The sequence below is a fragment of the Mastigoproctus giganteus genome, chromosome 8 (genome assembly GCF_048544385.1).
Source record: "Mastigoproctus giganteus isolate SK-2022 chromosome 8, ASM4854438v1, whole genome shotgun sequence".
NCBI classification, from domain to species: Eukaryota; Metazoa; Arthropoda; class Arachnida; order Uropygi; family Thelyphonidae; genus Mastigoproctus; species Mastigoproctus giganteus.
The window spans coordinates 214,592,049-214,616,268 of record NC_143582.1 but is presented as its reverse complement, the minus strand read 5'-3'; the positions used below and the strand labels follow the sequence as shown (position 1 = coordinate 214,616,268).

At 35.2% G+C, this 24,220-nt stretch overlaps 1 protein-coding gene across 1 annotated transcript in view; it reads left to right on the top strand.

The window, feature by feature from the left end:
- LOC150082261 (spermatogenesis-associated serine-rich protein 2) overlaps window positions 1–24,220 on the top strand; it is a 269,773-nt gene that overhangs the window by 94,540 nt on the left and 151,013 nt on the right. The window contains exon 4 of the mRNA XM_090380081.1: window positions 19,127–19,185. Within this exon, the coding sequence (XP_090236207.1) occupies window positions 19,127–19,185 (59 nt within the window). The remainder of the gene's footprint in view (window positions 1–19,126; window positions 19,186–24,220) is intronic.

Here is a 24,220-nt window from a genome sequence, read left to right as displayed (position 1 = left end):
TCAGTCAGTTAGTTCTGTTGTGGAAAGATTGTGCAAAGCATTATTGGTTAGAATTTTTTCTCAGCCTGCCTTTCAGAGAAGAAACAGCTTTTTTAAAGATAGTATGCATGTGGATAGAAGAATTTCAAGAATATCTGCCAATTTTATTATTAGAATTATATAGTGGCTAAATAATGCAAGGAAGCAAGTTTATATAGTATATCAGCTATTACAAAAATATTGTCCACTTTATTCACTAATTCCAACCCCTGTTTGATGTCATTCAGATCTAATCACTCCATATGCCTATCTATTTTATTAGTTTGTCCTATCTGTCTTTAAACTTATTCAAACTATCCACTTCCATGACACCAGCTGGAATAGTTGGTGCAATTACTGCACTGCCATCAAATTCCATAGTCAGAAACACTGGTGGTCATGGTGACTGCAACACTGGAATGAAAGTGGAATTTTATGTTGTGGTGGTCATGATATCAGACCGAAAGAATTAACATTTATCAATGTTAAAACACATAATTGCCACTTATCAGCCTAAATTTATCCAGGACTTGTTGGAGTAGCATACCCTGATCACTGTTATTAACCACCCTGCTCACCTTTGTATTATTAATAGTAAGTGACTTCCCACACCATATCTCACTCAAAACATTTGTTTCAGGAGGAACTCCCACCCATAACAATTCCAATGAGATGCAGAGATATTAATAACCAGTGCCACACTAATTTTTACAGCATTCATGTGAAAAGGTATCAAAATCTTTATTGAACTCTTAAGTATATGATGTCAAAATTATTTTGTCCAGTTTCTTTGTTAGTGTATCATAGTGGCTAGTTCATATTAGTTGGACAAGGTCTCTTAAATCCATGCTGAGATTTCTGTATAACAGTATTTCTCGCAAGATTATCCTGATGATAGCATTCCTGGGCTTTGCAAATGGTGTTGGTTTGCATAGGAAGAGAATTATAGGGCAAATAGTTGTAAATATATACAGATATTTGTTTTTATGAAATGTGTTTTTATTATATTTATTATGAGAAATATATTTTTATTTATATTTAAAATTTTAATGTGAGAATTTATTTTATAAGGATAGAGTGCAGTATATAATAAAGTTAGGAAGTAGACAACCTGCCTCTATAAAACATTGGGGGGAGTAATGCACACCACTGTGCTTGATTTATCAGGTGGTAGGGTATAGCTGAGTGGTTGAAAATAGAGTTAAAATAAAGTGCCCTAAAATGCAGATCAGTGTTAGCACTTGTCTAAATTGTAGTTTGATATGATGATGCGGCAAAAGCTTATGCTCCAAGAAGCATGCAACTGCCTAGAAAGCAAGGTGTCGAGGATTTTGAAGGCCTGCTGGGGAGTTCTCCTGGAATAAACATTTACATGGGCTGTGTTAGGGTAATTAACAGTAAAGCAATGAATTTGAAGTACTAGGTTAAATCATAAAATGTGGGGATATTGGGGACAAGTGTACAGACAAATAGTTTACCAGTAAGCCATTGTCTTATATTAGAGGATTTTAATTTTCCATATATTGCTTGAAGCGTGTGGTTGGTCACTCGCATAATAGCAGAAATTTTTTGGATTTATTGGATGACTGTTTTTTACACCGGCATGCTAAAGGCAACAAGAAAATGCATTAATTTTGATCTCATTATCAGCAGTGACCCTTCATGCATTAAGAATCTGCAGATAAAAGACCTACTAGGTTTTTAAGTCAGTTCGACATAGTGGAATTTATTTAAAAATGTAACTGCTGTCAAGAGCAAATGGGCTTTCATAAAGGTGACTACAGTGGTTTCAGACAGTTTTTAAATTCTGTGCAGTGGGACCAACTAATGATACCAACAGCAAATTCTAAGTGGAAGACATTCAGGGAAGTAATCATAGAAGCTGCTAGGTTTTTTTATACCAACTAACAGGTACTGTTTTTTTTTTATTTAACTCAGTCCCATGTGAGCAGTTACTTTATAAGCTGGAACAGGTTGGAATCACATGGAAAATCCCTAGATGGATAGCAGGATAACTTCAGGGCAGGAGGTAGAGGGTTGTAATAAATGGTTATTCCTGAGATTGGATTAATGTAAGAAGTGGGGTACCCCAAGGATCAGTATTGGGACCACTATAGTTTTTTGATTTTCCTAAATGACATCGACGAAGGGATAGAGGGTGCGTGATATCTAAATTTCCAGGTGATGTAAACATTGGTAGAGTAGTTAATGATCACCCAGAGCTTCTTCAGAGTGACCTAGATAGACTTCATTCATTCATATATATATATATATATATTAGTAATAAAAAAAAGTTTAATAATTATAATGACTGTAACTAATATATATATATATATATATCATATATCATATATATATATATCATATATAATATATCATATATACAGGGTGTTTCAGTTAAACGTTTCAGAACTTCTAAGAGGGGTAGGGTACATCCTGACAACTCGAAATCATATAGCAATGTGGGGTCGGAAATGCTTTCCTGAAGCGGTGTTGTACACAGAAGCACCATAAAAAGAAAAGAGACCGTAAGTGAGAAATCGTTTTAATAATACATGAAAAGAAGCAAAAGGTACATGGATTAAAGTAAGTGTTCTAAGTTTCTTCAACCTCGTATTGCTTTCGCACAGTGGTACCTTGGAAAATGTGCTACAAATCCCCTTTTTCCTGCTGAAGTGTTGTTTTCCGATGAGGCATCCTTCACAAGGGAAGGAATTTTCAACACGCATAACGACCATATCTGGGCGGTCGAGAACCCGCATGCAATACGACGTCGTGCAGCACAGATTCGATTTTCGGTCAATGTATGGGCCGGTATTATGGGAGATCACCTCATCGGACCTTACCTGTTACCGTGTCGTCTAACCGGACCTATCTACTTGATCTTTCTGCAGCAAGTATTGCCACAACTTTTGAGAGATGAACAGATTTCTGCATCGACGCAACAGACAATGGGTTCCAACACGATGGAGCCCCTACCCATTATAGCGGAGATGTTCGTAACTACCTGGATGTCACATTTGGTCAACAGTGGATCGGACGTGATGGTCCCGTGCGTTGGCCTGCACGGTCACCCGACCTATCATGTCTTGATTTTTATTTCCGGGGTCATATGAAATCGCTAGTTTATGACACCCCTGTTGACAATGCTGAGGAGCTGGTTGCAAGAATCGCAGTAGCTGCCGAAGAAATTCGAAATTCGCCTGGAGTATTCCAGAATGTTCGGATGTCCATGCGTCGGAGATGTGAGGCGTGCATTGTAGCCCGTGGAAGAAACTTCGAACACTTACTTTAATCCATGTACCTTTTGCTTCTTTTCATGTATTATTAAAACGATTTCTCGCTTACGGTCTCTTTTCTTTATGGTGTTTCTGTGTACAACACCGCTTCAGGAAAGCATTTCCGACCCCACATTGCTATATGATTTCGAGTTGTCAGGATGTACCCTACCCCTCTTAGAAGTTCTGAAACGTTTAACTGAAACACCCTGTATATATATCATATATAATATATCATATATATATATCATATATCATACATATGTGATGTAAAAGTTAGGCAAAAGTAATAAAAATAAATAAATATGAATATGAAGCTATCATTAGAGGCAGCAAATGCACATCCTCCACATGAAGCCTAATTATATCTGATAATTAAAATAAATATGATATTTAAAAATAAAAAACATCAGCCAGTAGTACGGCAAAAATGCAGAGCGAAACGAAACGCAAAATAATATAAAATAAACAAACAGGGAAGGGAAAGTAGAAATAAGACAAAAAGGTAGTCGATAATCCCCTGTTTTTTGATTTTCCTAAATGACATCAACGAAGGGATAGAGGGTGCGTGATATCTAAATTTCCAGGTAATGTAAACATTGGTAGAGTAGTTAATGATCACCCAGAGCTTCTTCAGAGTGACCTAGATAGACTTCATTCATTCATTCATTCATATATATATATATATATGTGATGTAAAAGTTAGGCAAAAGTAATAAAAATAAATAAATATGAATATGAAGCTATCATTAGAGGCAGCAAATGCACATCCTCCACATGAAGCCTAATTATATCTGATAATTAAAATAAATATGATATTTAAAAATAAAAAACATCAGCCAGTAGTACGGCAAAAATGCAGAGCGAAACGAAACGCAAAATAATATAAAATAAACAGGGAAGGGAAAGTAGAAATAAGACAAAAAGGTAGTTGATAATCCCCTGTTTTTTGATTTTCCTAAATGACATCAACGAAGGGATAGAGGGTGCGTGATATCTAAATTTCCAGGTAATGTAAACATTGGTAGAGTAGTTAATGATCACCCAGAGCTTCTTCAGAGTGACCTAGATAGACTTCATTCATTCATTCATTCATATATATATATATATATGTGATGTAAAAGTTAGGCAAAAGTAATAAAAATAAATAAATATGAATATGAAGCTATCATTAGAGGCAGCAAATGCACATCCTCCACATGAAGCCTAATTATATCTGATAATTAAAATAAATATGATATTTAAAAATAAAAAACATCAGCCAGTAGTACGGCAAAAATGCAGAGCGAAACGAAACGCAAAATAATATAAAATAAACAGGGAAGGGAAAGTAGAAATAAGACAAAAAGGTAGTTGATAATCCCCTGTATAATTTAGTAATTAAACCCAATTAATAAAAACGATGTAAATTTAAAATAATGCCAATTATATATAATTTAGCGGTACCCCCCTCGAAGGTACTAGTTTCTACTTTCCCTTCCCTGTTTGTTTATTTTATATTATTTTGCGTTTCGTTTCGCTCTGCATTTTTGCCGTACTACTGGCTGATGTTTTTTATTTTTAAATATCATATTTATTTTAATTATCAGATATATATATATATATCAATGCAGTTTCAGAGCAATCATGCATTACAACCATAATGTGTATAAAATGTTGAGGATAATAATAGAAAAAGTAAATCAATCAAATAATACCATTCAAGGATTTAGGAAAACGCTAAGGATTAAAAAAAAAAATTTATTGCTTTTTACCCACAATCCAGATGACTTCAACTGGGGCCAACCACCCAGACTGAAGGCAAAAAACGACAAGAAGTTCTCTGTTTCTGTAATGATCAATATATACTAAGTCATTTAAATCTAAACCAAATATAGTAATTAAAAATGGTTAGGAAATTTTAGAAATATTAGAATCAAAATTAAGAAAACAAAAGTAAATTATAAATAAATTATAAATGTAAGCATATATTAATCATCATTGACCCGACAGAGAACGTAATTTAATGATTACAATAAGATTAAATATATAATACATACTACATATCTACCATATCCAGGACATAATATAGTAACGATAGTCGTCAAGATCAAAATAATGTGGTGCCCCCTATGTGATGGATATGGTAAAAATAAATAATTAATTAATTAACCAATCAAATTTAAGTTAACGCAAAGAGAAACATGCAGATAGTAAGAAGAAGGAAAAAAAAAAAAAATACATAACACACTTTTTAGTATTAAACTTAGTATACTGAAAGCACTAAGCAGCAAAGCCAGTGATTGTCTTTGCATCTTCTCACCTTATGCACATTATACTAGACATTGTTAAATTCAAAATTAATATTTTGAATATTAATAAGCAACCAGAAAACTCTGTCCCTGTCTTATATTTTCAAAATAAAATGATGGATAATTTGGATATACATAACTATTAATTCATAATGACCTGCTGCCTATTAATAACTTGCATATTAATATCACATTTAGATATTCTAAACCATTTGGTCTTAAAGCGTGTAACTATAAAATAATAGCTGCAAACTTTCACAATATTAACATCGGACAGGATACGCGTGTTTGCCACAAATCTTCATTTCATAGATACGTGGATCCTAACCATAACCACATTATAACCGTCGATTTAGATATAATCCCATATCCTGAACTTAGAGATATTTTATCACTTGGTTTTAAATTTTGACCTAATCTACCTTTAAAAAATTGTTATATCTAGATTTAATAAAATACTGCATAAGATCAGCATACAAATATAATATACCGGTTGAGGCATACCACGTGTGGTTATTTACAATGCTTAATATCATATCTAACAAATATAGTCAATTGAAATTCATACCGGATAATCTATGTAATACAAAATTAATAAATAGGCAGCTCAAAGATATACATGAACATTTTGTAATTACTCCTGTTGACAAAACTGCTTGAAATTATATGTAAATCATATTATATAGAAATTATTAAAAATGAACTACAGTCTAGCCATACATATAAACACATAACATCTTCCTCTAATATAATAATCAAAAAATTAATTGCATTGCATAAAAAATTAAAGTTAAAATATAATAACCTAAAATATCTGTTTATATATGGCATACCCAAATTTCATAAATCACCTATTGCATTTAGATTCATAACATCATGTAGAGATAGTTATGCTAAATTTCCAGGAAAAACATTAGAAAAGTTACTTAAAATTATATTAAATAATGTAAATAAAACTATTATAATAAATAATAACTTACTGATTATAAATGCAATAAAAAAATAACAATATTCAACAAATACAAACATTTGACTTTAACAGTCTATTTACGAGCATTAATCTTGATAATTTAAAAGTCATTCTCCAGAAACTATATTTGGAAAATAAAAATGCTATAAAGGTTGTTGATTTAACCTATTGGGATACTCTAATAAATTTATGCATCTTTGATAATTATGTATATGACGGAACATCGTTATACTTGCAAGTGAATGGAACCCCTATGGCAAGTCCAGCATCAAGCATAATTGCAAACCTTTATCTATATTATACAGAAAGAGCATTCCAAGATAACCTACATATATTCAAATACGTAGATGATCTGTGTGTGTTTAATTGTCCACATTTTGTCCAGGATTGCAGTAAATTATATCCAGAAGAACTTGTATTAGGAAAAACTAATAGTTCTGATACTACAGCAAATTACCTGGATCTTCATATAGAAATATTCCATAATAATAATATAGACGTAACTGTATATAATAAGAGACGCATTTAATTTCAATGTGGTTGGCCTTACAAAGTGGAGATGTAATATATCAAAATCAGTGCATGCTAATATCATTTTATCCCAATGTCTGAGGATTGCTTATATTTGCAATAATAATAAAAACTGTTCAGCAAACATAATAGCATTGTACAACAAGTTGATTAATAATAATTTCCCTATCGCTTACCTGAAATGCCACTTCAGGAAAGCGATAAGCATAATTAATTTCAAAAATTTGTTTTCTGAATCCATTGGTTCAATATAATTGTCATATTTAGTGCCATGTATATATGTACATAGGATACACTTTGCTTTCTTGGTGTCTTACGGCATAGAAAACTTGTACCCACCGGCTTGCAAATTACAGTGTTTTTTTTTTTTTTTTTTTTTTACATAGTTAAATTCATTTAAGTTTACTTAAGTTCATGCTGAGGTAACATGCAAATTCAGCTCGGGGTCCTACTATAGGAACGGGTTTGCAATCCCGGGCATACCCGAGCCACAACTTATATCTTGTATTGTCTTTAAGCTGTCCTACACTCTTTCTTTTTATTTCTTCGAAATTATTAGGGCAATCCGAGGATGTATGAGAAACTATTTCTTATCTATACCACTATTTTTCGCCTCTATGGCGTTCAGGTTCTATTATTCCTACTCCTTTAGTTTTTCTTCTTACTATCTGCATGTTTCTCTTTGTGTTAACTTAAATTTGATTGGTTAATTAATTAATTATTTATTTTTACCATATCCGTCACATAGGGGGCACCACATTATTTTGACCTTAATACGGTCATTAAATTACGTTCTCTGTCGGGTCAGCGATGATTAATATATGCTTACATTTATAATTTACTTATATTTTCTTACTTTTGATTCTAATATTTCTAAAATTTCCTAACCATTTTTAATTACTTTTTTTGGTTTATATTTGGTTTAGATTTAAATTACTTAGCATATATTGATCATTACAGAAACAGAACTTCTTGTCGTTTTTTGCCTTCAGTCTGGGTGGTTGGCCCCAGTTGAAGTCATCTGGATTGTGGATAAAAAGCAAATCCTTGAATCCTAAATCCTTGAATGGTATTATTTGATTGATTTACCTTTTCTATTATTTTCTATTATTATCCTCAATATTTTATATATATATAATAAACATGTAATAAAAAATTGGAACAGCAGACTGGCAAAATGTAACTTCTGGCCCTACAGATAGCCAAACTCTTAAACATTAATGAAATATTTATGCAAGTATTTCTGTTTCCATAGCAAAATGGACAGGAGGAAAGAAAGCGAGGGCATAATCCCAAAAATTACGCAAAAGGAATAGCAACAAGTAAAGCAATAGTACCGCAATCTCCCTCGAATTACTCTAATAGATTTTGGGGCATAAGATACAAGAGTTAGATAGCATAAAGATAAAAGAAGAGGTAAAGACAGCAAACTACTTCGGAAAATTACCAGGAGTGTAAATCCCTATCCCTTAGCAGGGTTCCTGGTAATTCGTTGTGTAAAGAAACTTGTACTAAAAATTTACCGATACAGCGGAGCAGAGCAGCAAACAAAACATGGATAGACCCAAGCTGCTGCGTGAAATGAAAGTTCAAAGCTCCCTGTACTGTAATATGCAATTACGGAAAAGGGTATCCTCCAGTTGAAAGCATTGTGGACATAAGCGACCTCTAGGGGGGAAAAAAAAAATTATTCCTTCCTAAAGAACAACTACGGGTACAACTTTTTCAGAGTGTAAGACACACTCTGAAAAAGAGAGACACTCTCTAATATGTACATATATACATAAGCTTAGAATAAGACATCAATTTAGTATATCCCCAACTTCCTCGACGCCTCCGTAGCCAGGTGGGAAGGAGCAGAAGTGCGTAGCAAACGCTTCTTGATTAGACCGGGGTTCGAGCCCGTCACTACCAAATACGGAGGATGTGGAAAGGTCAGGGAATGACCACTGCATATCCCGGAGCAATATGGCCTTAGTTGCTAATGCTCCTAAAAACTAAATAACTAACTAACCCCAACTTCCTAATTATAGTATGTGGGCATATATTATTATGCCATAGTTTATAGCTATGCAAATAGCTCTACATAAGTACTTAAATATGAATTTAAGAGGGAAACCATTTTTACTCAGCTTGTTAATAAATTCTGTCAGAGAAACTACGATATTATCTGCACTATTACATATTCTAATTAATTTTAATCCTTGTGATAGAATTATATTGCTATGAATTCTGCGGGATATGTTTGAATGCCAATGTGTGAGATTGACAGTCTCAAAATTAAAATATCTACATTTATCATATACATTAGTAACAACATCATTAGATGTAATTTTAATTTCAATATCTAGAAATGTGGCTGCCAGAAAACTCTTTATTCGTACGTTCAAGTTCCAAATCCGTAGGATAAAATATGACCGTTTCTTGTAAAAAATTTGGCTCATTAATAGCAATAAGGTCATTGATATATCTATAAAGTATAGTACTGTTATTAAACTTACTTTCATAGTGATGCAATTATAGATTTGGCCGCAATACATAACTACATGCTCTATTAGCTATACCTGTGTGCTGTCTATACACAGCACTACCATTAACAATGAAACAATTAAATAAACAAGTCTATTAAATTATCCCAGTAAAACTTATCACATTGAATAATACTGTTATATGCTTTATAATAATCACTCAAAACCTTTTTGAAATCATACGTATCGATATGCCTGCATTATTTGCGTTCAGGTAATCCAAAACCTTTCCATTATTTAATATAATTTTGTACTCTCCCACCTTACTCAATAAGATTTTTAACAAAGATTCTAGCTTTTTATGCTGTATTTCAACAGAACTATCTCTACAGGAAGTTATAAACCTAAATGCAACATGGGACTTATGAAATTTAGGGATCCAGTGCACATATGGAAATTGTGTTATAGCAACTAAGTTTCAACCTTTTACTCATAGCAATCAGCCTTTTAGCAGTAATATTATAGTAATATTAACATGCATATCGGTACGTATGATTTCAAAAATCTGTTTACAAGTATTTTGCACGATAATTTAAAAATGGTTTTGAATGATTATTATAAAACAGTATAACTGTTATTCCATGTGATAAGTTTTACTGGGATAATTTAATAGACTTATGTTTATTTAATTCTTTCATTGTTTAATGGTAGTGCCGTATATAGACAGCATACAGGTATGGTTATGGGAGTGTGTAGTTCATGTATTGTGGCCAATCTATGTTTTCATCACTATGAAAGTAAGTTTAATAACAGTACTATACTTTATAGATATATCGATGACCTTATTGCTATTAATAAGCCAAATTATTTACAAGAAACGGCCATATTTTATCCTACGGATTTGGAACTTTAACATAAGAATAAAGTTTTCTGGCAGCCACATTTCTAGATATTGAAATTAAAATTACATCTAATGATGTTGTTACTAATGTATATGATAAACGTACATATTTTAATTTTGAGACTGTCAATCTCACCCATTGGCATTCAAACATATCCCGCAGAATTCATAGAAATATAATTCTATCGCAAGGATTAAAATTAATTAGAATATGTAATAGTGCAGATAATATTGTAGTTTCTCTGAGAGAATTTATTAACAAGCTGAGTAAAAATGGTTTCCCTCTTAAATTCATATTTAAGTACAGCAAACCCCCGCTATTCGCGGTATCTGTATTCGCGGTTTCGCGTATTCGCGATCGCTGATTTAATATAAAATGAAACCTAAAAAATGTGAATTTTAAAGCGCCATGAATATTATCCGCCATAAAAAAACATGGGCGTGGCTACAATTATCTTTCCCGGTCAAAACAACGCTCAGTGGGTGGGGGGAGAGGGGTGACAAAATCGCGAGCGTGGATGTTTCTCGCTAATCCTTGTTCAGTATGTGTTATGCGCTTGTAATGGAAGTTTTTGTCGTTTGCTTTTAATTTATATGCTTATAAATTAAATAAATTTATCAATTTATAAATTGATATGCTTACAAAAGTGATAAATCTACCGTTTTGCAGTGTAAAACAGACTTTTTCGAGTGTGTTAACGGACGAAAGTGACTTTATTGTGGACAAGTTCTTTCTAACCCGTACAAAAATATGGCTACGAATAACAAGAGAAATGTGAAAATATCAAAGAAGGTGATGACATTAGCGAATAAAATTGAGTTATTAGACAAAATTTCTAATGGTCAAAGTGTCTCCTCAGTGGCAAAACATTATAAAATCAATGAGTCAACGTTACGATCAATCGGAAGAAAAAATCCGCCCGTAGTGTCCGTGAAAACGCGCTAATTGTTTCAAAAATTTGTTCTGTAACTCGTGATGTTAAATTAAGAGATATGGAAAAGGCTTTAAATCTGTGGATAGAAGACCAAACTCAAAATAAAATTCTGTTAAGTTCACTCATCATTCGTGAAAAGGCAAAACTCCTTTATCAACACTTTAGCGAAACTGGTGATAGCTCTGGCGGGATAAGTTTTTTAGCCAGCAAAGGTGCTGGTTTGAAAGATTTGTTTGAAATTTCTAATAAATATTACATTTAATATTAAATTGTTTCTTATTTTCATTTCGATGCCATATGCTTGCATTTCACTACTGTCTATGTACATAGTCATATTATGAAGGTACATATAACACATACATAGGCAAAATTTTAGACTAGTTTTTCTTATATATTTCATACTTTGGAACGGAACCCCTTTATTACTATGGGAGCCATAACTCAGTATTCGCGTTTTCGGTATTCGCGACATTTCTCAGGAACGTAACCCCCGCGAATATCGGGGGTTTACTGTACTTACGTAGAGCTATTTAAATAGCTATAAAACTTAGTTAGGAAGTTGGGGATTTACTAAATTGATGTCTTATTCTGAGCTTATGTATACAGGGTGATTCACTGCCAGTGCGACAAACTTGCAGGAGGTGTAGGGGGCGCAAAGATGAATCGGAATCACATAGCATTGCAGGGTCCGAAATGCCTTCATCATGCGGTAGAGGACGTTGAACAGGAGGTCGCGTGAAGAGCGATCCCGCTGGAAGTCAGCATTTGCGAACCGTTTCTGTTGAAGAAACCAAGTAGCAAAAGTCCTCCGGAGTGGATAATCCACAGGCTCCAATGATTGGACGCGTTGCAGATGGTATGAACTCATTTGGTTTGTTGACAGTATCCTCCATACAGTGGATTGGGAAATACTCAATCGTTGGCCTATTGCTCGAGCACTCGTACTCTGATTGCCTTTTGCAAGACGTAGGACATTCTCCTCATTGTCTGGTGTCCTCGTTGTTCGCTCTCGATTCATGGTACCTCTCGTGAAACAACCAGTCTCGTGTAACCTTCTGTGCACACGTGCGAAAATCGTATGATGAGGAGCAAGCCTGTGCGGGAAACGTTCCTGGTACAAGTGTAGAGCGGCGTGCCCGTTACAGTCCGCAGCTCCATACGTGAGGTGCATGTCGGCCAGTTCGCCGTTTGAATACTCGTCCATCCTACTGCCTCGGGAACCGGTTCGCAAATGCTGACTTCCAGCGGGATCGCTGTTCACGTGACCTCCCGTTCAATGTCCTCTACCGCATGACGAAGGCATTTCGTACCCTGCAATGCTATGCGAATCCGATTAGTCTTTGTGCCCCCTACGCCTCCTGCAAGTTTGTCGCACTGGTAGTGAATCACCCTGTACAGTCAGTCCTCGTATAACACGTGTTTACACTACATGAATTCGATCATACACGATTTATAAATAGGGTAACGATATCTTATATAACACGAACCGAATTCGCTTATGCACGATTCGCCTTTGTGTTTACAAGAAATGGCAGTCGAACGCAGAATTACCCCAACGGGACGCAACATGATAGGAATGAAGAGAACATTCTGAAAATGTATTTGTTTTTTATATCAGTGAAAGGGAAACACATTTCACCATAATAACGTAAAAACCAACACAATTTCGGCTATCGGTATAATCGCAAATGCAATTAGATCAAGTTTACTACCAGTTTATAACAGATTCCACTGGCAGAAACGCAACTGGAAATTTGTTTTTATTGTTTTATGGTAGTAACCCTTAGAAATGTGCTTTAGTAAAATGTGAGGTGTTAATAGTGTAGCTCTGCCTTTACGGTGTTGTTTATTCAGGTTGCTACATGCGCACAGCTTTGTATATGTGTATCGAGCTTGCCTCTTCATTTTGTAATTGTGTTTTATTCCCTAAAAATGAGTAAAATTCTTAAAAGGTGTGAACAGGAAGCGTCCTGGTGAAGACACTACAGATTCAGACAGAAAAAGAAAAGCAATATCGATAAACAGAGGCGGACTGAGTCAAAAATTCTTACCCGGAAAACTTGTAGTGGCCTCATACTAGCGTTTGTGGGCCAAAATCACACTGGCTTCCGGCCCACCGGGGTTTCCCCGGTAAGGGCTTATGGCCAGTCCGCCTCTGTCAATAGAGAAAAAATATGAAATTGTGAAACACTTTGAGCGAAATGAAAGACCATGTGATATTGCACGTGCTACAAGCCTAAATGAGGCAATGCAGAGAAAAAAACTTTCATAGCAGGAACAACTCAAAGTGTAATTAAAATCGATTAGATTAAGACACAAAGAATTGGAAGAGATGGAACAGCTGTCATCTGTTTGGATAGAAAATCAAACAAAAAACAAGTTGGCTTACGATAGGAGCAAAAGCAGTAGCAATAGTTTATTACGTAATAGTCGTAATAAAATCCTTACGTATTTTATTATGATTATTGTATTTGGTAATGTTTTGGTTACAAATGTGTGTTCAATCTTGGGTGGTCGGCACCTAACCCTATTTTTCCCATAGGCCTGTTGTTTATATCGCACGATTTTGCATTGCACGAGGGTTTCTAGGAGCACAACTATCATGCAATACGGGGATTGACTGTATATGTAAATATTAGGCACTTCGCATAGAGCTATTGATCTGTGTCTTACAATCTGAAAAAGTTGTACCCATAGTTGTTCTATGGGAAGGAATAAATATATATATTTTTTTTCTAGAGGTCGCTTATATCCACAATGCTTTCAATTGGGTAATACCTTTTTCTGTAATTGCATATTACAGTAGAGGGAGCTTTGAACTTTCTTTCATTTCACGCAGCAACTTGGGCCTATCCATGTTTTGTTTGCTGCCCTGCCCCGTTGTATTGGTTAATTTTTCTTTGTTCAGATATATTGGTTAATTTTGCTTTGTTCTGTAAGTTTGGCTTGCTTTTAAAGCATTTAACTTTAACCTTAATTCTGTATTAGTCCTTCATTCTTAATTGGATTAGTACAAGTTTCTTTACACAACGAATTACCAGGAACCCTGCTAAGGGATAAGGATTTACACTCCCGGTAATTTTCCAAAGTATTTTGCTGTCTTTACCTCTGCTTTTATCTTTGTTATCTAACCCTTGTATCTTATGCTTCAAAATCTATTAGAGTAATTAGAGGGAGATTGAGGTACTATTGCTTTACTTGTTGCCTAATTTTTGGGCTTATGCCCTCACTTTCTTTCCTCCTGTCCATTTTGCTACGGAAACAGAAATACTTGCGTAAATATTTCATTAATGTTTAAGAGTTTGGATATCTGTAGGGCTAGCAGTTACATTTTGCCAGTCTGCTGTTCCAATTTTTTTTTTTTTTTATTACGTGTTTATTATATATATATTTTAGGTATATATAATCGATCAATTAGGCCTCCGTAGCCGAGTGGACAGGAGCGGGAGTGCAGTAGCACACGCTCTTGAGTAGACCGGGGTTCAAGCCCCTGACTGCTGAATACGGTCGATCTGCCAACCCGCACTGGACCAGCGTGGCAGATTATGGTCCATTTCCCTCAGCATGAATTGTTTAGGAGGCTTCCATCCTGCAGTGGGTTGATAATGGCTGCACTTTACTTTTTTTTTAATCTATCAAACAAAATCTATCGAGATCTTCTCGATAGATTTTGGTTTGCGAGTCGTGGGGAATTTTTTTTTTTTTTTGGATGAAGTCTGAAGCACCACAAGGTTAAAATCACTGATGGGGGGTATGTAAATATGTATATAGTTATCATATAAACTGGGCATACACGGGCCGTTATGCTGTAGAAAGGTTATACCAGTCCTTCTCCAGTGGATAACATTACAAAAAAAAAAAAAAAAAAAAAAAAAAAAATGTAATCCTTAAAATTGCGTTTATCTAAAAATCAGTATAGGTGTTCACCGTAATCCCTAACCATCGATCACAAATTAACCCTCCCTTAAACATATATTATGATTAAAAACAGACCAACCAACAATTCAGACCAGATGGCCCCTTGGCCTCCTATAAAGCGGCTCCCGGGCAACTTTCACGTCCTTTCTCGCACCAACCTACAGCCATATGATCACAGGTAAATACCTATATACTTTTTATGTTAACTCTGATGCATACCCGTTGGGCTTTGGGTCTCATTTCCAGTTTGCAGCTAATAATAATCCAAAATTTAAAACTAAAGTTAACCAAAAATTAACAATTACAGTTAATAAAATTTATTTGATTTACTTGAATTATTAACTTAGGACAACCATAACTTAATGAGTACTTACAAATGAAAAACTGTTATTGAGACCACAGAAACGGGTATGCCCATGGCATTCTTTTAGTGTGGCTATCTATCTGCTCAAAGCCCCCGAGAAAATAGCAAAGAGACGGCCATTTGAAAGAAAGTCACCTTCCTATTTTATAATTTATATTTTTATTAACTTGATCCCATGTTAATAGTTAACATGGAACCATAGGTGATCCAACAACTGCTAGTACAACTACAGCTAGCCAGTTAGTTAGGCTTTAATTACTGGCAATACTTCCCGCCAAAAAAAAAAAAAAAATCCCTACCACTCGCAAACCAAAATCTATTGGGATCTTGACCTAATATATCAATGCGCATGTAATCTTTAATTGTTCATCCTACAATAGCATTAACGCTGCATAAATGCAATATTGTTCGAAACAAATATATTTGAACACTACTTTTAGGCTAGTAGTTTAAAATGGGAAGCATTCAAAGAACTTATTTCGGACGCTACTAGGCTTTACATACCAACTAAGAAATATTGTTCAAAGTTTACGCCTAAATGGATGTCAGATGAACTAATGAGACATATGGCAGAGAAGAAAAATGCATGGGATACATACAAATTAACACACGACACAGAAGCCTATGATAGATACAAGTTGATGTGTAACCAAGTTACAAAGGAGGTTAGGCAGATTACGAGAAATCTTTGGCAAGGGATGCAAAGAAAAACAGCAAAGAGTTCTTTACTTATGTAAACTCTAGAAGGAAGGGGATGAATCAGATTGGACCACTTGATATCGGTGGGGCAACTGATGATGATCCTGCTCAGGTAGCTAGCAAACTAAATGAATATTTTGCATCGACATTCATACATGAGGAGTTATTCAGCGAGGGGGATGCCAGAGGTTTATTCAACTCTGGCAGTAATCTAGAGAATCTTGTAATAACTGAGAGTAAAGTGGAGGAGAAATTGTTGAAGATAAACACAAGAAAGGCACCTGGGGTGGATGGGATCTATCCAGTTATATTAAAGGAGGCAGCAAAGGAAGTAAGCAAACCCTTAGCCATAATTATGAGAGCTTCCTTGGATTCAGGGGAGGTACCCACAGACTGGAGATGTGAAAATGTGACCCCAATTCACAAAGGAGGATCAAAGACTGACACAAGTAATTATAGACCTGTTAGTTTAACTTCGGTTCCAAGAAAATTAATGGAAGCACTGGTTAAAGAAGCACTGCAGGATCATCTAGACAAGACTTCAGTTATAGCTCGGACACAGCATGGTTTTGTTAAGGGGAAGTCTTGCCTGACCAATTTGATTAGATACTATGATGCAATCACAAAAGAACTGGATGCAGGGGGAATAACTTTGATATTATATACTTGGATCTTAGAAAGGCTTTTGATACTGTTGCACATGGAAGACTATTGTACAAATTGGAGCAGTGTGGCATTGGAGGCAAATGCTGCTATGGATAAAGGGGTGGTTGAGGGGGAGAAGACAGAGTGGTAATCAATGGACACTGCTCATCGTGCACTAATGTTATTAGTGGAGTCCCTCGGAGTTCAGTGTTGGGTCCCTTATTATTTTCTGTATTTATAAATGATTGATGATGGTATATCAAGCTTAATGTCCAAGTTTGCAGACGATATGAAGGTTGGCAGGGTTGTCAAGGACACTACTGACACTATGCTGCTGCAACAGGATCTGGAAAGGTTGAGCAGATGGGCTGAGAGGTGGCAAATGAAGTTTAACATTGACAAATGTAAAGTACTACATATGGGAAACAGCAACCCCAGAGCAACGTATCAACTCTGTGGTACTACACTGACAGTGGTAGAGAATGAAAGGGACCTGGGGGTGGTTGTGCAGGCAGATGAAGTTCTCTGAGCAGTGCAGATGGGCTGCAAGAGTAGCTCATGGTGTATTGTCAATGATATATAGGAATTTTTCTAGCAGGGATAAGGACGTGATTATTCCCTTGTATAAGGCACAATGGTCAGGCCACACCTAGAGTACTGTATATAGGTCTGGAGACCTCATTTCAAGAAGGATGTAGAGCTGCTGGAACGAGTACAGAGAAGGGCAACAAGATTAGTGAATGGAACAAAGGGGTGCTCTTACGAAGAAAGGCTTAAGTTTTGCAAATTACAGTGTCTGGAGACTAGGCACCAACGAGGGGATCTGATAGAAGTGTATAAAGCATTGAATGGTTTCAGCATGCTCAATGCTGATGGGATTCTTCCTCTCGCTCAGAATAATCACCTGAGAGGGCATAAATTCAAATTGAGGAAAGCAGATGTAGGATAGATGTGCGGAAATTTGCCTTTAGCCAGCGGGTGGTTGGTTGGTGCAACAGACTTCCATCCCTTGTGGTGGAGGTTGATAGCCTAAATAAGTTTAAGGCTCAGCTGGACAGGTATTTCAAACGAACAGAGGAGTGAAGTGGAAGTGGTTTTTTTTTTTTTTTTTTTTGGCTGATGCTGCATAAGCTTGCTTTCTTGCATCAAATGCCTCTACTAATGCTAATGTCAACACAGAATTTAGTTTTAAAAAATATGATATTGTGCCCTTTATATTTTGCTATATAAAATGGTTATAAACAGTTGAAATTGGCGACATTAATAAATGAAATAAAAAATTATATTCTTTCCAAAATGCATAAAATGATATAGAGGAAATTAGAAAACACTATTACACCACATGATAAAGTTTCAAATGTTTATTGAAGTGAGTCGCATCATTTACACTTAATACTTTGACGAAGTTTCTAGGCCCAACTGAATCCTGTCATCAGGCCTATCAGATAAGTTAAAACGTGAAAGAAATCAAATTAACAATTATAGGGTTACAATAGGATTGTATTTTGATATTTATGTATAAAATGATATTTGTAAATTTCAAAAGGTCCATTAAAATTAGATTTTTAGTAGTTATGGTGAAATGTTGTTTTAGAATTTTAATAAAACCCATCTCCCATTGTTTTATATTGATACCTTGTATGCATTTAGATACTTGGTCATTGCATATTACAGTTACAAGCCGAATGGCATAAGCTGTACTTCACATACTGACATAAGCTTGGAGATCATGTAAGATATTATAGATGTATAGGTGGGAATGGAATGCTTCCCCAAAAGTGTTACATAATGGGGTCGAGGCTGCTATGAAGGTTGGAATGGATGGGCGTTGTGTTAAAAGTTAAAATAATCTTGTTACATTATGTTTGAATAGCCCATAAATTCAAATTTATTTTACTGAAAAGCACTGTAAATAACAAATGCTAAAAATGTGAACTAGAATAAATTTTGAACTGCCCCTTTGTTTATTTATGCTGATTTTTTTTTTTTTCCCTCATTTTATTATTGCATTTCTTACACTAGGTTTTAATGAATTCTATTTTAGGATAAACCAGAACATCAGAAATGTTACTCTGTTTTGTTAATAGTGTTGTTATTTGTTTTTAAAGATGGTGCAACTGAAGCTCTGAAAAGTTGGAGCCACACTGGCGGTATCACTCGAACAAAGGTATGTTCTAATATTTTTTGAATTGATAATTTTGTAGCAGATATTACTTAACATTAGGCTTGTGTAGCCCTGATGGCCCAGTCAGTATAAAAACACTCACTGTATGAAAACAATCAGTGGAATGCTCAGACTTTCAACATCTTTCAATGACTGAACACACACACACACACACACACACACACACACACACACACACACACACACACACACACACACACCCACCCACCCCCCATGGTCTTTCTTGGCTGCCTGTTTAAACTCCCATATCCCTTTCCTCCTCCACTATTTTTAATTCAACCCCACCAAGTGTAATTTATTTGTGAGTTACTATTCCCCAAGTGTAAGACCTTGCATTTAGCAGCATTAAAACATAGCTTCCACTCTTCTCTGACCATCTTTGAAGCCTGCTCAAGTCATCTTGAAGGAGTGCTGCTTGTCACTAATCATTAACGACTCTTCCCACCTTTGTCATCTGCGAATGTTGACATCATGCTTTTTATCCCTTCATCGATGTCATTTATGAAAATGAAAAACAACAATGGTCCAAGAACTGGTCCTTGAGGGACCCCACTCCTGACGTTACACCAATTTGAAGAATATCCATTAATCACAACCCCCTGCCTTCTGCCCAGCAACCACCCAGGAATCCATCTTAGAATCTCACCAGTAATCCTAACTTGTTCAAGCTTATACAGTAACCTCTCGTGGGGGACAGAGTTAAATGTTTTGCTAAAATCCAGATAAACTATGTCAAAATTATTCCCTAAATCTAACTCATGAGTAACTCTGTCAAAATAGCCTACTAAGTTAGTTAAGCATGATTTTCCCTTAACAAAGAATTGTTGCATGTCCTTCAAATGGCATATCTATCTAAATGTCCCTGGATTGCACTCTTAATCACTGCCTCTAAGATTTTTCCTGCCACTAAAGTCAGCCTAACCAGTCTGTAGTTACCAACTTCACTCTTAGACCTGCTTTTTATGTATCGGCAATACATTGGGCCTTCTTCAATCCAAAGGAATCTCCCCTGAGTCCAAAGATGCCTTCATAATTAACCTCAATGGTTGAGTACGCTCCCTTGTACTCTCCTCAAAACTGCAGGGTATGTGCCATCAACTCTGGGAGCCTTACTTGCCTTTATTCTCAAAAGTTTTTCCAATAAACAATCATCTGTGATTACAACATCACTAATTTCATATGGCTCAGCCTCACTCACACAGCCTCTTCTTAGCATAAATAAAAGGTCTTTTGTCAGTAAAGACAGATGCAAAGTACCTGTTCAATTCATCCCCATCAGCTGGGTTGTCTAAGACTTTTCCACACCCAGTGTTCAAGGGTCCAATCTCATTTTGTTTTTTTTCCTTCTATTCACCTACATAAAATTCCTTTCTCCCATTTTTTTTCTCTCTTAGCCAATGCTTTCTCATACACAGCCTTGGCATTACTGCCTGTAAAGACTCATCATATTCTCCACAATCTTCTGGTCTGTAGAATACTCTCACTCTCATTGTTCCTTTGTTTCCGATTAACTCTCACCACACAGATTCTATGCTGGCAGACGTAACTTCAGAGTCAGCAAGCGTCTTTTCATTCTCGGGCATGCTTTTGATAAGAAGCATGACCTCTTCACCCCTTCTATCTTTCCTAAATATATTATATATACTATAGTGGAACTCGTCAGCACCAATTTCCGGACGGCACCACATTTCTGTTATCCCTATTATATCAGCATTAGTTATATAAACTACTACTAAACTACAATCAAACACAAATCTCACTATCACAATCCAAGAGTGTCATAAAACTAAATAACATGTTAGACACTAACCTATAAATTCTCTACCCGAAGTATTTTCTTATTGAGTGAAAATTTATAACCTAGTTGATTTCCATAAGTTGGAATCAGTATCAAAAGAAATAATTTCAGAGCTTTATAGCTGTTACATCTACTGATCCTTGAAAGAGCAAAATATATTTCAAGGTTTCCCACACTGAGTGGGCTGTGTAAAGCCCCACTGCATAAATATTCAAGGATTTAGATAGAATATTTGTGACTTTTTTGACTGAATTGTGGCAATGGATGGATGCTGGTTACATCACTATAGCTAGAGACAAAGCAGATGAGCAAACAATGGAAACATTCATCTTCAGCAACCCTCAAAAAAAGCTCAATTGTCTGCCAATGAGATAATGTTATCAGTTGTCTGGGAATCTAAAGATGTCTCATCCTTACAGATTGTTTCCCAAAAGACAACAACATCACTGGAGAGTACTATGGAAACCAGGGAAAATTAAGAGAGGCTATCAAGTTGTGAAGAGATGCAGGAAGCTGCCCAAAGGTGTCTGCCTCATAACCAACAATGCTTCTGCTCTCATAAAGGACTTTGCAATTAGGTGTGTCTCTCTGAAAATCCTCAGCATCCACCTTATTCTCCCGATATCTCACCTTCTGACTTCTTCCATAAAATGAAGAAATTATTAGGAGGCCACAAATTGCATATTGACCAGGAAGTAATTAATGAAGTAGAAGCCTGGTTTTCTGCTTAAAGTAGGAGTTCTGTTCAAGAGGCCCAAAAGAACTTATTTGCAGATCGGAAAAATTTGTAGCCCTAGAAGGCAGTGACATAGAGAAGGATGAAATTTCATCAAGTTTCAAATCCCCAACTCAAATATTTCTAAGTGAGAGTCAATATTTATTGACTGCTCCTCGTATGTGTGGTGAAAATAAATGTAGCATTGCATTGAAAGTGTGTATTTTCTTTATCATTTTGAATTTTCTGCTTTTCACACATTAAGACAGCATAGGAGCAGCACTAACTCAAATGTCTACTCTTACTTACGTTTTCTTTTGCTGCTGTTTTCAGGTGACTTGTACTGTAACCTACTATAAGGATATAATTATTTTCTGTAATGAAATCTCCCTACCCCATAAGGTTATTCCAACCATATTTGTGGTATTTTTTTACATTATGTAAACTCAGGGGCTCACATCTGGTGAGTATGGGCTTGGAAAACCTAGGGTCCTGAACTGGATGTCATTCTTCTTTCTTGCTTTCTCGGTGGTTCTCTCTCAGGGTAATGCGGGAATTTTTTTTTTTTGGCTGGTGCAGCATAAGCCTCAGGCTTCCTTGCACCATATGGCTAATAATAACTCATACCAATATGGAGCTTTTTTGTTATGCTACATAGAACCAGGGATTGATGCCCAGTTTGTAAGACACCTTTATATATATATAACTCAGCATGCTACAATTCAGCATAGAACTGCTGCTTTTTAACCATGAAGGATGATAATAATGGTTTGAAGGATGTTAATAATTATTCCTCATGAGTAATGTTTAGCAGTTTTCCTTGCAGAAATAGAAACAGTTACCCTGCCTTGAGATGACTTCAGTCAAAAAAAAAAAAAAAAATTCATTAGTCTAGCTAATAAATGTTTGTAGATAAAGACGTTAGGCCCAACAAGCCAAACTTTTTTTTTTTTTTTTTTAAAGCATATTTACATGCATAAGCACTTATCAGCATTGCCTCCCTACGGGGCATCTCTGCAGCCAGGTGGACAGGAGCAGCAGTGCGTAGCGCACACTTCTTGATTAGACCGTGGTTCGAGCCTGTGACCACCAAATACGAAGGATGCGGAAAGGTCAGGGAATGACCACCGCATATCACCAGAGCAATATGGCCTTAGTTGCTAATGCTCCTAAAAACCAAATAACAAACAAACCATCCAGGGGCGCTATTAAATTCTTATTCAAATTTTATTGCTCACTTAGAATTTCTAAATTATTTTAGAGTGTTGCTTCTACAATACCTTAGTCTTGGTTACCTTTCTTCCCCTCCCTACTAGTTTGATTTTTTTATGTTCTGTTTAGCTATTTTCGTTCTACTGGTTTGCTATACCTACTGGCTTAATTTTTATTTTAGTTTTATACAACAAGCAACATGCAGAGGAATATGCAATTATGCTGTCTCTGATGTTTGCCTTGCTATTTTATTTTCTTTTATTAACTTTCGTGCATTAATATATATATATATATATAAAGTAGTAATATTATATCATTAAGAGTCAAAACAAGCAGATGAAGGAAGAAAAATTATAAAAGTGAACATGTCTAATGCTCCAAAATGTGCAGGGCAACAGTAAAGGAAGCAAAAGGATATAAACAATGTGTAGTTTGTATCATAAATATAGTGTCTGTAAAGATGGAAATGAAAAGTACACAAAGTGCCTGAACTAAGAGAGGTTTAAAGGAAAGTACAAACTGGAAGTAAAGTAGTGATGAAAAAGTGAAAGAATTTAAAAAACCTAGTGCAAAAATGTACACTAGGTTAGCTCATCATTAGGATCTGCTAATATAAAGAAAAAAATGCCACATGAAGTGGATAATAAAAGTTAATAACAAATCCTCATAAATAACTTTAGTATAGATTCAGTCTAGTGCAAAAATGATTCATTTCATTTTTGCACTAGGTTTTTTAAATTCTCTCACTTTTTCACCACTACTTTACTTCCAGTTTGTACTTTCCTTAAACTTCTCTCTTAGTTCAGGCACTTTGTATACTTTCATTTCCATCTTTACAGACACTATTTATGATACAAACCACACATTGTTTTTATATATATATAAAAACAAACTGGCAAAGTTTAGAGAATGTAAAAGTATAGAATTTTATTAAGTGTTCTTTAAAGTTATAATCTTAGTAATTAATTGATGAAGAAGATAATTATTTACTTTTCACTTCTATTAACACAAAAAAGAAAAAAAAATTAACATGCCTGAAATGTAACACACCTTGCATGTGTTACCTAACTTTTTTTTTTTTTTAATTTATGAAATATTAATTTTTGAAATAAAATTATCACTTTTATTCACATTACTTATCAGTAACAGTAAAAATTGCAATTTTTTGCATCTGCAGTGAATGCAGAAAAACTATGGAAGTCAGAAGAGACTTTTTGAATTAACCTTGCTTGATAAGAAACTTGCCAACAAACTTAATTTTATATATACATATATGTATGTATGTATGAAAT